Source organism: Bemisia tabaci, chromosome 3 (genome assembly GCF_918797505.1).
Source record: "Bemisia tabaci chromosome 3, PGI_BMITA_v3".
In the NCBI taxonomy this organism is placed as follows: Eukaryota; Metazoa; Arthropoda; class Insecta; order Hemiptera; family Aleyrodidae; genus Bemisia; species Bemisia tabaci.
The window spans coordinates 45,658,316-45,673,310 of record NC_092795.1 but is presented as its reverse complement, the minus strand read 5'-3'; the positions used below and the strand labels follow the sequence as shown (position 1 = coordinate 45,673,310).

Sequence of the window (14,995 nt, the reverse complement as noted above, 5' to 3'; positions counted from 1 at the left end):
TTTTTTTTTTTTATTTTTTGTTTTTTTGTCTTTTCAATAAAACAAATTGACTTGGACTAGAATCAGTGTATCTCTGAAGACAAAAGCTAAGTTTTTTGATACAGAAATACTAATATATTCATCCGTTATATAATCAGGGAGATGTTGACCCAAATATTGATGTATATTTTCTCTGTTTGCCCAAATTAATGATGGTATTTTCTTTTTTCAAAAATAAATAAAGCAATGACATGAAAGTAGTATAGTGCACATCGAACATTTTAGTTACATCTATTTGAATGAAAAAACGGCAACTTAGGAGGCACATAGGTCACTTAAGATGCGTATTCGGGCATATGTGTAGAGTAAAAATATCATACTTTACGCCGAAAAAGCGAAACTGAAAGTTAAATGCGTTAACTTCCGAAAACCATGTATAATCCAACGAAAATGAATAATTGGTAAATAACAGCTTTCTTGTATGCAAAGAAAAAAAATTAAAAATGTTAAAAAAGAGATGTTGACACAAAATTACATAGCCCCTTCAATTCTGAAGATACTGCAAACGAACTGTACCTTAAAATTTTCATATCCCAGAAGCTAAAGTTCCCATGACGAATATTGCTATCGCTAGCGATTGCAAAAACCAACTTGTTTTTCCATTGCAACCATACGCATCCACCAATAGGATACCTCCATATCTCTCATGTCTTTTTTGTCCATTGCTTTGTCGATCAATTTCAATAATCGGCCCGCAGGACAGCGAATTGCAATGTGCTTAAAACATTATTGAATGAGTGGCTTTTTATGATATTTCATACCTCACAAGTCCTCTCGAGCATGTGAGCCAAAGGTAAGAAAGAGATCATGACGTCATTGTATCGTGGCCTGTGTTCACCTAGCTGGAGCAGCACGGCACTGATGGCGGCAACAATATTACCGTGGCTTAGCATCACTCCTTTCGGATTGCCCGTTGTACCTGATGTGTAACAAACCGTACATAGGTCGTTTGGCTTTGGCGGCTGCAAGCAAACGAAACAACATCATAAAAACTGAATTTATCGGAATGATTTGAGTGACATATTTGGACGTATTTCTATCAAACAGAACTATATGTGCAGGTGAGAAATATGGAGTGTGCTCTAGAAAGCTGCATAAAAAACAATGTGGTCAGTGGGCGTGATTCCTTTTGAAGAATTGAAAAAGCGGGATTTTAAATTCAGCAAATAGAACTGCATATATGTACCAACTGAATGCGGGATATATGAGCCGCGGGCATGGCACGCGAGCGTCGTGGACAGGGCTCATGAGTTAAAACGCTCTTTGAGGAGCCGCATCCATTTCCGTTGACGTCACTGGCACTTTATTATTCTCATTTTCTCTTACGGCCGGAGAACTGACGAGCACACCCTATATTTATCACTTGCACATAAATCTTTTTGACAGAAGTACGTCCATTTAATAATTCACGTATCGTCGTTTTCGGAGGGCCCGTATCTGCCGGAACGTAACTCCATTCCAAGGTTGACAAATTTACTCAAATAATTAAATTTTTTATAAGAATTTACATGTGCATTCAGTCCGAAAATTTTCCGATTTTTGATTAGGTCGGAGGAAAAATCAGTGAAAAAATCAGTTAAGAATCTCGAGGATTTTCCTGGTGAAATGAACTTTGAACGGTGAATCTGACGTGAAGATCTGTGATTGGTCTAAACTGGTGGATGGATCTGCTGCCCTACCTATGGCACCGATGTTAGCAATTCATCGGATCCGAAGCGATCGGATCGAATGGACGCAAAAATTCGCTTTCAACTCGTTGACACCTCCTTGCTAATATCATGCCTTACAAAGTATCCCAATGTTCGCCACACTGGGAAGGTCGGTAAAATGGATCATAAGCGAATTTTTATGTGTAACATAAGTTATTTTCACGCCAAAAAGAGATAAGTGGATGAAAGTGAGTGGTACGTTTTCTTTTTCGAAGATAACTCCGCTCTACCTTTTTATCATGAATGAGGTAAAATACATTCACAACTGAACATATTTAAATCAAAATACACCACCTTTATTTGGATATGGGCGGCCCTAAAACCAATGAGAATGCATGAAAAACAGGGTGCATATCGTAATATACAGATAGTTTCTTTTCGTTTAAATATATCGCACTCATTTTTGAATGAGTTCACTACTGTGCTCGACTCTGGCAGTAATCTCGAAAGTGTCAATTCGACAATTTTGATGGAACATAAATTAATTTACGCGCTGGGCTCTGCCAAGTTTGCATTTGTGCGGCAGGTCTAGCATGTAATTGTTACATTATAAGCTTGACAGGCTTAAAAGATTAGACCAGTAAATATTAAATTCCCTGGGGTGAATAGTCAAGACGTTACTCATTTCATGTTCTTATTCATCTAACCCGTTTCGTTTTATTCTCGGATGTTATATGCCTAGGAGTTTTAAAATATGGTCTGCATTTTTAAACTCCTCAAAATGCAGCAATTTTAGGGTACGGAACATAATTTCTGTGTTATAGATGTATCACACATATAGATGCTACGTACCTAACCGGTTTGATCACAGTGGTGTGGCGTGAATTGCGATGTATCGATTGTTCTGCCACTTAAACCTATGGTAAAGAATCGATTATTAAGGTGTTCCCTGCAAACGCCCTGTTCATCGATTCTTTTCCATAGGTTTAAATGGCAGAACAATCGATACATCGCAATTCACGCCACACCACTGTTTGACCAGTTTAGAGCCCGAGACGAATCACCTAAGGTTGGTCTCCCCCAAAGTGGGTGTTCTTGCCGATCCCTATGGCAAAACCAGAGGCGCGGCGTGAATGATCGATTATCGATATTTCCCCATTCGAATCCGTGGTAAAGAATCGATTATTAAGGTGTCCGCTGCGAACAACCTGTTGATCGATCCTTTTTCATAGGTTTAAATGGAAGATCAATCGATATATCGCAAAGCACGCCACGCCACTGGGCAAAACCCCGCTTTTTGCTCCCGCACCAGAGCCCTGGCGCAAGATTTGAATTTTGACAACTTTGTCGTCTTGGCCGAAAACAAAAATTACCGTTTACTATTGATAAAAACGAACAACCAGCTACTTCACTAAGAGCATATAAATATTCGCTCTTAACAAAGATATTAATTTTATCAACGGAAGAAAACCACGTTTGTTTTCGACTAACCTGGAAAAAATGCATTGCTGATTTAACAATTAAATTGTTAAAAAATATGGGTTTCAGGACATTTTGTCAACAATTTTTTGTCCGCGCACCTGTTTTGTCCAGTAGTTTACGCCCACACGTACAATTAGCAACAGTAACTTGGTCCAATCATTGTATTTTAGTCGGCATGTAAAATTTTATTGACAATAAGAAATTGAGAGAGAAGGAGGTGTTGTTATGGTTGCTAATTTTCTACATGAAATGTTACTTTCTCCTTTTGATTCATCTTTTTAAATGGTCATTGGTGAATATATGGTTTTATTTCCATCCTTAAAATATTCGATGTACAATATACCTTACATATGTATAAGTATTTTTTTTTATTATTTTAATTTTTTTTTTTTACAAAATTATTACTTCATTTTGAAAACATTCATATTTTTAAAACGTGACAATTATTTATAAAACCTTTTCCAAGCGATGGCATCGATATTAATCTCAACGAGCTGCAGTTGTGCCGAAAGAAACTGCAAAAATGAATAATAGAGGAAAAAAAACCAAGAAGCACGCAATGTTTACTTTTAACCCATTTGTACATTGACCTTTTAGAGTCAAATACGTCAAATTTTGAGCGTTTGGTTGCGCGTACATCTCGCTGCAGCACAGTAAAAGCACAAAATGTAAAATAAAAAAAAAAATATTAAAGAGCCTTGGAAATCATTAAATTTGACACGGAACCACCAATATTTAAAAAAACACATTATATTATTACTCTCCTTTGATAAATTGATACATATTTTTCCCCCATCAATTTAAATGAGAATAATCAATGCAGAGTGTGCAAATATTTCAAAATCATCAGTTAAAAAACGCTGACTATGCGAGTATAAATATATATTAGAGCCTAACAGAGGGGAGCGGCGTGCTGCCAGCGTGAGAGGCTCACTGGCGCCTACAAACCTAAGTGGATACTTCACGCATTGCACAATGCTTGAAGTATCCACTTAGGTTTGTAGGCGCCAATGCGCGTTCCGCGCTGACCGTCCGCCCGCCGTGCGGCGGCGCCTGAAGCAACTATTTCACAACAGAGGTGTTGCACAGTATTATACGAAATTGAACGTATTAAGAATGACAGGAATCCTTCAAAAGTACAGATGTTTCCTCGCAAAATAAATCAAGATACTTATTGTACATAGGAAAAATCTAAGAGCCTTTAGCTGAGGCAAATCAAGAGGTTCGTCCGGTTCAGGTATAACAAGGTGGGAATTTCTTGAAAGATAATTAAGTCCTGTTGCACCAAAGAGGTGTAGACAGTTTTGGTGAATTTTGTCTAATGGAATTGATGCTCCTTCATTTTTACCAAAAATCGCAATTATATATTATTCTCCGTTGGATCAAACAACCAAAAAAAAAAACAAAAAAACAAAAAAACAAGCAAACCCTCATTCTTCCAAGACATTTTACATTTTCATCCAAAAACGTCGTGAGCAATTGTCGTTTGTATTTACATGTGGACCAAATATCTTTGGGTCTCAACTGGCACGTGGACCAAAACCTCCGTGCCGAAAAAACGCGTGGACGTAAATCACCGGAAAAAACAGGTGCGCGGACAAAAAATCGTTGACGAAATGTCCTATAACCGCAAATATGTCCAACTTATTTTTTCAAGTGAACATATTTTACGACAGTGGAAAGCTAATTCAACTAAGGGGGTGGTTAAATCAGTATTTTTTTATTGCAAAAGCTACATTACGACATGTCGGACACTTAATTTAACTACAAAATTTTTAAATCAGGGATAGTATTTTTTTTTCCGTGAAGACCGCCAAGTCTTTAAAATTCAAACCCGACGCCACAATTTTGGTGGCGGGAATAAAAAGCTGCATTTCGGTCTCATGCCCGTATCTCACAATGAAAGTAGAGCCATCAAAAAGGCTCATCGATGGCATTGGTGACTGTTCGCCGCTGAAAGATCTTTGGGCCGACAATATTTGAAGGTGGTCGATATGTTACGGACACATACCCATGGATCACATCTTGAAATTTCCTAGGAATTTCGTGAGAACTGGCTGAGAAATTTAATAAATATAGTGCCACTAAGAGAGCTTCACTCTGATCATGATCATGTGGTACACGGGAAAACATGATATTGCTAATTTAACATCGTTAAAAAAAGTGTCCGACAGTTTCAACGTAGATTTTACAATAATAAAATGCTGTAACCACCCCCGTGGTTAAATTAGCTTTCCGCGATTGTAAAATGTACATTTGCATTATATCGGACGTACTTGTATCGATTTAATTGATAAATTATCAATCCATTTTTTTCATGTGTGGGCTAAAGGGGTCGGCAAAAGTATACCTACGGGTGTTCTCGCTCCGATTTACCGGTTGTTATTGTTTTGATGCATCGAAGTTTTTTAAATTTTGGTGCAAAGCCTCGAACAAATTCTGCTCTATTAGACAATGGCGCAGACAGGTCGAAGGGCAACAAACACGAGACGCGTCGGACCGTAATTCGCGGTGACACACAAAATTTCCAACTTTTGGCACGCGACATCTCTCCAGCGCACACTGGTTAAATTCGTACACGAATTCAGCCAATGATCATCTCTGAGTCCGTGGTTGAGGCAGATGTGATCTGAAGAGCATAAGGTCCCTTTTCAAACTTCAAGAGAACCACAAAAGGCCGTGAATTTTTTTCACTATAGCTTATACCCAGAGGTGGATCCAGCAATGGAGACTTTGCACGGAAAAATTGTATTGCTTCATCAGAGAGTGCCTAACGAGCTGAAATCGCAGTATTTTTCATTAATTTTTTCTGACGTGGGGAATTGGAAAAAAATATATTTAAAAGTGAGAAAATGTGCCGCCTTGTGAAGTCATCTAGCGGCATTTTCCATTTAAACACGTGTATTTCAGCAGATTAGGTTATTCTATCAAATTTTCTCCAATAATTGTTCAACTTAGAAATCAAGGATATCCTCGTGCTCAGTTTTCCTAGCAATAGGTATCATTTTAAAGATGAAATTCACAAAATTTCAGACACCTGCAAATTATCCATTTGGCAACACCGGATTTCCTCCATATAAACCTAAATAACCGATTCTTGTCGGAGCACCTCCCAGATAAGACATAATATTTTTACAATATTGGGCAAATATTGTCAGTACTGTCGCAATATTTACACAATACTGACAATATTTTGATAATATTATAATCAAAATTATTTTTTTAGAAAATATTTAGAGAATCATCATTTAGTATTTTTAAAAATAATATGTTTACCCAAAACATCATAAAAATATTTCAAAATATTTGTATTTCAATACTGTAAAAATTTATATCGTGAGAGTATTTTTAAAATATCAGTACATATAATATTTATATTCAAAATATTTATTATATATTTTAAAAACATTTTAAAAGACAGTAATGCATTGGTAAGTATTTTCAAAATATTTTGAAAATATTTTAAACAATAATACTGCTATTCAAAATATTTTTAAAGTATTTTCGATATCCTAATCGGTATAAGTCATCATACTAAATGCCTGCCCATAACGAAAAGTATTAAACATAATAAGGCTTAGATTTAAGACGTAGCTCAAATGTGTTCTTTCTGAACAATTATCCATTATTTTCAACCTTATTATTCATAAAGGTTATTGCAGTTGTTGTCAAATTTAATATAATATAATATAATATATATTTTTTTGCCTCCCAAGAAATTGTTGAATTTCCACCTCCTTGAGGTCATTTTCAATGTATTTGCGCGTGATCTCAGTTTATTTCTTTTTTGTTTCGTTTGTAGTTCATGTACTGTTGTGAATATTATCATTGAATGAAAATGTTATCATTCATTCACATCTGGTTGTTTATTTTTATTTTTCAAATTTCAAATGAAACATTTAAATTCAACTGAAGAAGAAATTCTTGATCTCGTGTGCTTATTGGTCTCCTGTAGAACTTGCACTTAGTAGCTGTACAGCTGTGAGATTATGGCAATCGCACCTGCATAGTCTTTATGAGAAGACATCAAACTGCAATCAAATGCAAAATGCATCTCAGAATGTCGATGAAAAATTTAAGAGAAAAAAATAAATAAAATAATAGAATGGTGGAAATAATAGAATAACAGAGACAAAAGAAGAGAAATAAAATTAAGTAAATCAAATTAATGATAAAATGAAGTCAAAGACTAAACTGAAGTAAAACATTAGAGGAGCAAGGAGATGAAGTAAAAAAACTGAGATGAAGAAAAAAATAAAGTATAAGGGAAAAAACTAATGAGGTTAAAGAATAGAATGAATTTAAAGAATTAACTGAAGTCAAAAAATTATGATGAAGTATTAAAATAAATTACAGTAAAACAAAACAAAGTAAAGGAATAAGAAGTAAATAATTAAAGAAAAAAAATGAAGTGCTTGAAAAAAAAAAAAAAATAGAGTGAAGAAAAAAATAGAGTCAGCAAGGAAATAAAACAAAGTAAAACGATAAAATAAATTTAAAAATATAGTAAAGTAAAAAGTAAAATAAATACACGGACAAATCCAGCAGATGGAAAATATCCTAGTTGCCCGTCCAACTCGACGTTAAATACCGTTTTAAGTCATTATAATACATCGTCTAGTGAAGCTCAATCGGTAGGGTCGTCGGTTAGTGTTAGGTAGGTCCCGGGTTCAATCCCCAAGGTGGATGAAAAATTTCTAATCTGCAAAATCGATTCAATAACATCCCAGTGGTTTCATTATTTTTACTTTTCATGGTTTCTAAAATATTTCCACAATTAACCCTTTTCCACCATCCCCTAGCTGCGAACCCCTAAATCGATTCAATATTGGTATAGTATTGTCTCAATATTGATATCCAAATACTTTCCCTTTGAAGTACTGGCACAGTATTCTCAGCCAAAGTATTGGCACAGTATTTATGCCAAAAGGAAAGATGGTGTACGATTTTTAACATTGACTCAATATTTAACCAATATTGCCCAATGTTTGCATAAATACCAAAACAATATTGTTTAAATATTGGCTAAATATTCCTGTCTTATCTGGGCTGTTCCCTCCAAGAATCGATACATTTCCATAGGTTTAAATGGAGAAAATCCGGTGTTGTCAATTTGTCGGATCCGCCAATGCTTATACCACAGCCCAGGACTAGTGTAAACATGTGTCAATGGCACCCATTCCTCCTAATTTTTTTCCAAAAGTAGGGAGGGAAGTAAGCTTTCAGGAATTTTCTCAGATTCGAAAGTGTCAGGGTGTCAGGGACCTGTTTGAAACTATATTTTTGGCAACTTTGATTATGTAGGCAGGCGCGGATTTTAAGCGCGGGTAAGCGGCCGTTTTCCAGACTAGGGCACTTAACTCGATTCCAAGGTTGGAAAATCTACTTGAAAAGTAATTTTTTTACACAAAAATGACAGAGCAATGGCTGCCGAAAATTTCGCTGATTTCCAAACCAATCCATCAAAAAATCGGTAAAGTATTCAGTAAAAAATGTCTCATAGACTCCGAGTAAAAATAAATATTCTGAGTGGGAATTTGGAATTGTTGGCATGGAGTTACGTTCTTTCGACAGGGGAAATATGAACTGGTTGAAAGTTTTCCCGCTAAAATGCGACTTATTTCAACTGTGCGGCAGAGGGCGCACGATTTTATTCATCTAAAAATATGATCCTTTAATTGGTTTACGGTTTTACATCCGCCCTTTATTCGGTTCGCACGCCGACACGCCGCGCGCCACCCCGGCGCACAGCCGAACGAACTAGTAGAAGAGGTCGCACATGAAATTCGTTACTAAAATTTCAAATATTCATGTCCCTTCCGTCAAAAATTCAATTTCAAAGGGTGCTGGCGAAAGGAAATCTCACGAAAAAATCAATGAAACCACTCTTAAACTTTTTTGTTGTTGATATTTTCGAAAATATAACCTTCCAACGTTTCCAGATCTTGTTCGACTTCTCCTCTTGACTCGCTCCCGTGTGCGGCGCGCTCTGGGAGCAGATATGTCGTCCATTCACCGTTGCCGGACACAGTTTCCATTCATCCTTTTCATTTCAATTTAAATCTATGTTGAACAATCGATTCTAGGTGAGGCAGTTTGCCTTATTGAGGATCGATATATTCAATGGATTTAAATGGAGTATTAAAAGTGTTGCCAACCTGGTGGAATCGTCACTGGCCGGACAAGGCGGACTCCATGACAGTGGCGTGGCGTGCTTTGCGATATATCGATTGTTATGTCATTTAAACTTATGGTAAAGGATCGATGAACAGGGTGTTCGCAGTGAACGCCTTAATAATTGATTATTTATCATAGGTTCAAATGGCATAACAATCGATACATCGCAAAGCACGCCACGCCACTGGTCCATAAATCTCTAACTGCACGAAGAGAAGCGATAAATAACCGATCAAAGACTATCTTCGGTGCGGAAGATGAGTGGCCTTGTACTTAAGTGAAAACATGTCGTAGTGGGATCTCGAGACTTCTCTTCGTCTGTACCTTGCTTCCCATTGTCACGACTCCCGGCGAGGGATTCTCGCATGTTCTTCCGCATGTTTCTTCGACCCTTCGGATGTTCGACGAACATTAAGGAGATTATGGTACACGATGATTAGAATTCTGATTCTTTTAATAGACTTTGCTAATGTTTACGGGAAGAGACATATTATTAAAAAAAAAAAAAAAAAAAAAAAAAAAAAAATCAAAACTGGTGATGGTTTCGGTCTAAGGTGTTTACCAAGATTTCATTCTTTGGGACGTGAGATGGGCTCTAAGGACCATTAAAATTAATTTATAAAGCCCACTCCTATTTTATTCATGTTCGAGAGACGGGCATACCTTGCAAAATGTATGATAATTGTTGTTTGGGACCGTTGTTTTGAAGTTGATACGATATCAAGATTGGATGACGGGAGTTTTTCTCGTTCAAATTTAACAATATCGATTTTATGACTTCTAAAAAGACCCAGTGTGAAGAATACGTCGGGAAGTGATGTCAGAATACCAAAATCAAGTTATTGCTAAGTACTCGTTGATGCTTGTTTTGCCTACCTTGTAAATGAAGGCAAATCAACTCGAAGCGACCTCATCGTAGTACATAATTATCCCTTAATGCTTCGAGTCTGACGCGATCAATCGACGGATACATTTGCGAATCCAGCAAATTGACAACATTGTTTTTACTCCATTTAAACCTGTATAAATGTATCGATTCTTGGAGGGACCAGGTGCTCCGACAATAATCGATTATTTAACGTAGGTTTAAATGGAGGAAATCCTGTGTTGTCAAATTGCTGGATCTGCCCCTGGACGGATATCTTATGTTCTGGAATGAAACGTGTTGAGCTCGTATTGTCTATAGTCGATTGGACACTTACCACTTCTGCATAGGATTTGGAAGCTCCTAGTCTCTCGACATCCTCGAACCTGAGGACTTCGATTCCTCGATTCTTGGCTCGCTGGTTTGTGGCCGGTCTCGTGTCTTTGATCACTATCAGTCTCCTTAAACACCGCGGCGCCCTATCTAATAGTTGGTTACACTTGGAATCGTCTTCCACTACTACTACACTCATGTCTGCCTGTCAAATACACCAAAAACAATTACACACAACCATAAAATATGGCAACATAATGAACAACGAAATAGCGAAAATTGTATAAGGGCAAAAAACCAGAAACTATCCTGAATAATTGTATAAAATCAATGTTATATCAAGGAACCCATTGCAATAATTCAACATTGCCGAAGGCAGTATACGTTTTTTGTATGGATGAACAATTCTGAGATTTTATGTTAAAAGAGGGAAACTTTAACGCACTGGATTCAGTAAAATCTCCAGAAGGATTCTAGCAGTAGCTGTAAGTAAAATCTGGTTTTGAAGAAGTGGAAGACATAGTCAAAACCAAGTCGCTTGACAACCCGAGCTTACATTAATTGGACTACCTTTTGCAATTTGGAACTATAATTTCTAGCCCAGTTTAAAAGCTACGTATGTACCATTAGTTTCCCTATGCACAAAAATGTTTTTCCAGAAGAGCCAGAATTTATAGTTCCAAATTGCAAAATGCAGTCCAATTATAATCGCTCAATGATTATGGTTTCCATAATGTGAGATGTCAAATGGACTACATTTTGCAATTTGGAACTATAAATTCCGGCCCAGTTTAAAAACGATGTATGTGCCATTAGTTTCCCTATGCACATACGTGTTTTTTCAGATGAGCCAGAATTTATAGGTCCAAATTGCAAAATGCAGTCCAATACATTCCTGTTAAAAATTACATTGTTACACTGGAAAAAAACCACATTGGATCCAGAGTCCAGACTCTTGAAAACATTGACAAGAAAAAATACTCTTGATTCAATCGGATTTTTGCTTGAATCAGAACGAAACCCGCTTAAATTGAGAGGCTTGGTTCTTGATTTAAGCTAGATTCTGATTGAATCAAGAGTACTTTTTCTTGTCGATGTTTTTAAGAGCCTGGACTCTAGATTCAATGTGTTTTTTTTCCAGTGTAACGAATGAAGCATGGTAATGATAAAAACCAACATCGTAACAAGTGATTACCAATGCGGTATCTAACTGAGATCGGAATATTACCACGCTGGGATTATTACGGTAACATACTTGTTTCATAGTGGTATTTTTAACCAAGTTGATACTATATTGACGGTATATTGACACCAGATCGGTCTTTTTTAGCCAGGAGTCATCTTTGATTCTCTAGTTAGACAGCAGCGAGCTGTGAATGCTCGATTATCGATATTTCCCCATTTGGAACTATGATTAAGAATCAAGGTGTTTGTTGCGAACATCCTGTTTATAGAACCTTTTCCATAGGTTTAAGTGGCAGATCAATCTATATATCGCAGGCAATTAGCAATCGCCGGCAATTTGCAAGCGGTTCACACGTTGTCTCAATGAATCGCAATAATGCGCATCAGCATAATGAAAGTTTTAAGGGTTGTGATCTTCAAAAGTATGAGCTCGGCTTGAAACGCCTTCATTTTTTGTGATATTCTACGCTTTGTCACGATGTTAGTCTAGTTGCCTGTCCGATCGCAACCCAACTAATGTCACGGAGTTCACTACGCACGATTTTCTGAGTGTGCATATTCCTGTCATGATTTTAAAGATGGAAAATTGTATGTTCACATCATAGTCAACATAATCAGCACTCTAATCTTGTTCTTTAATTTTAGATTTTCATGATTTTCGATATTTATTCACCGCTGGCATGTAAAGTGCCGGCGATTGCTAATTACCTGCGACATACAAATCGAAATGCACGCCAACTCATTGCCGTTATGCAGTGATAAAATTACCATTAGAGATACTCCTCACCGATGAATCCTTTGGACGCATAGCGATACTTTTAAAGCGTACCAACCTGATTAATGATGTATGCACAGGCATCTGGTCCCAACGTGTCGTAGAGAGGCACGATGACCATTGAGTAACTATAGGCACCTTGCTCGGTTAAGATCCACTCAGGGCAGTTGGTGCAATATAAACCTAAGAATGTTTGAGAATTTGGCTGTAAGCCTAGTGCTACAAGCCCCGAGCCGAAATTTCGGGCTTTTAGTAGGGCCTCGTTGTAGTGAATCCACTGAAAGTGCCCCCTGTTGGGGTCTCTCCATCCTAAACATCTACCATTATCTGAAACATACGCATCGAATGTAATTAGATCGATGGCAAGAATAAAACGGTTAAATTTGATCAGTGGCGTGGCGTGAATTGCTATACATCGATTGTTATGCCATTTAAACCTATGGTTAAGAATCGGTTATTAAGGTGTTCGCTGCGAGAACCCTGTTTGTCGATCCTTTTCCATAGGTTCAAAATTCATAACAATCGATATATCGCAAAACACGCCACGCCACTGAATTTGATAATGGGTCAGTTGTGCTGGTCACAACAGAATCGTGTTGTAATACTTAATTCTTGAAGATCACCTTAAAAATAATAAGATCTGTCCGAACAGCAAATTTCTACTTGGAGTATTAACCGAGATATCGCGCTTTGAAATCAGGATCTTTGACGTCATCCACCACGGTAGTGACACCCTTGGTTTCTCTTATACCTTGTTTTTAACAGTCAGTGTAACGCACATTTGCACTGGTTACTCGACGTGAAACTCGGATGGAAGCAAGGTGGAAGAAACCAGGGGTGTCAGTCACTCTCGCGTTGGATGACGTCATATACTATAATTTTACTATTATACTTTACTATTTCATAAAACTATACTATTTTGTATACTTTAATTTTTCAAAGCGCGATATCTCTGTTAATATTGAACGTAGAAAGTCGCTGTCAGGCCGGATCTGATTTTTTCAGCTTATCTACAAGAATCAAGCATCAAAACGCAAGTCTGTAACCAGCGCAACTGACCCATTATTGCTCTTCTTAGTCGCGTCGATAAGAAGTGCACGATAAATAATTTAATAAAAAAAAGTCTAATTATTTCCGCGGCCCAATATCCGTATATTTGATTTTCGCTTTTTTAGAATTCTTGATTTTGTCTCGGGCTCATAGTTTTCCAGGAAAACTTGGATTCTAAGTCTACATTTACTGTTCTTTTTTCTCAAAACATAAATAAATTCAATTAAATTATGATGAGGCAAGTTAGAGGAACAATTTTATGTATTTGGGAAGTGGATGCCTTTAGCAGGGCTACCTATAAAAAAATTATATTATGAATTTTAAGTTGATAGTAAAACCATTTGTATAGAAGAGATAGAATGGACTGTATTCAGTCTAAAAATAGATGTGTGAATAATTTGAATAGCTAGATCCAATCCTAATAAAAGTACAAATATGCACTCCCTCCGTGTTAACAAGATAGAAATAGTTCGATGCTTCTAAGGTCAAGCATACGTAATGTATGAACGTCTGCCAACCGCTTTTAGCAGAGCGATCCCTCCTTCAGAATGATAAGGCTCCTTCTTATTGAATACGGTTCATTTTACTATCGCCGCCAAAATAGCGATAATTTTCAGGGTGATTTCTGAGGAGCAATTTCCGATCACTTTTAAGACGGAACAACATGTGTGCGTTGTGGAGAAGGTAGAATTGTTGGCCAAGGTTCCGGTGAAAATATGTCTGCGTCATCGGGCGGGACTGAGGTGATTCTTGAAAAATTCCATTCATAAACTCCCCTACAGTCGCTGCCAAAATAAATTCAGCGGCGTTTCTATCGGATTTGATCATGCTTGTGACTCAATTTCACGGCCGTGGCTTTCCAAACACCGAGAATCAATCCGTGAGGCGCACAGTGGGCAGAGACACAGAAATCTTAGCATGTATCGTGTGAAATCGAATAATTGAATTTTTAGCTTTGAAAACTGCCGATTCAGCAATGGAAATGTTTAGAGGAGGCGGAATTGCGACACGGAAGGAAGGAGAAGGTTGCACACTCACTGGTTTGCCTTCAATTTTCGAGGTAGGCCAAGAAACATCATCCATGCGGTCGGTAATAGCGATTTATTCTAGGATTTTCGGCTTTCGATGTTTAAAAATCTAGTTTTTTAATCAATGATTTTATAGCTTCAAACGAGGATTTTGATGGTAGCGATGTATTTCCATTCAAGTTACTATTGTTGATAATCCCTATACAATAGTCAGACATAAGTTCAGACAATCGGAGCAAACATTTGTAGCTTTTTGCCAGATGGAAAGGGATTCAATTTAGGTCAAATCGGTGATTATTAGGACTACGGTTGATCTCTAAGGCTAATCAAACTTGTTTTTACTTTCTATTCCTTACTCGAAAACTGGGTTTGAAGAAAACCGCTGTACCCACTGCGCGCTCATAACTACACT

General features: G+C 37.2%; 1 protein-coding gene across 3 annotated transcripts in view; it reads right to left on the bottom strand.

The window, feature by feature from the left end:
- The window catches only part of LOC109030681 (long-chain-fatty-acid--CoA ligase 1), a 52,064-nt gene that overhangs the window by 13,855 nt on the left and 23,214 nt on the right, over positions 1-14,995 (bottom strand). For all 3 annotated transcript variants that reach the window (XM_019041768.2, XM_072298461.1, XM_072298460.1), the window contains 3 exons: positions 12,564-12,832; positions 10,550-10,750; positions 801-1,001 (listed from right to left, as the gene is read on the bottom strand). In XM_019041768.2, coding sequence (XP_018897313.2) covers positions 801-1,001; positions 10,550-10,750; positions 12,564-12,832 — 671 coding nt within the window. The remainder of the gene's footprint in view (positions 1-800; positions 1,002-10,549; positions 10,751-12,563; positions 12,833-14,995) is intronic.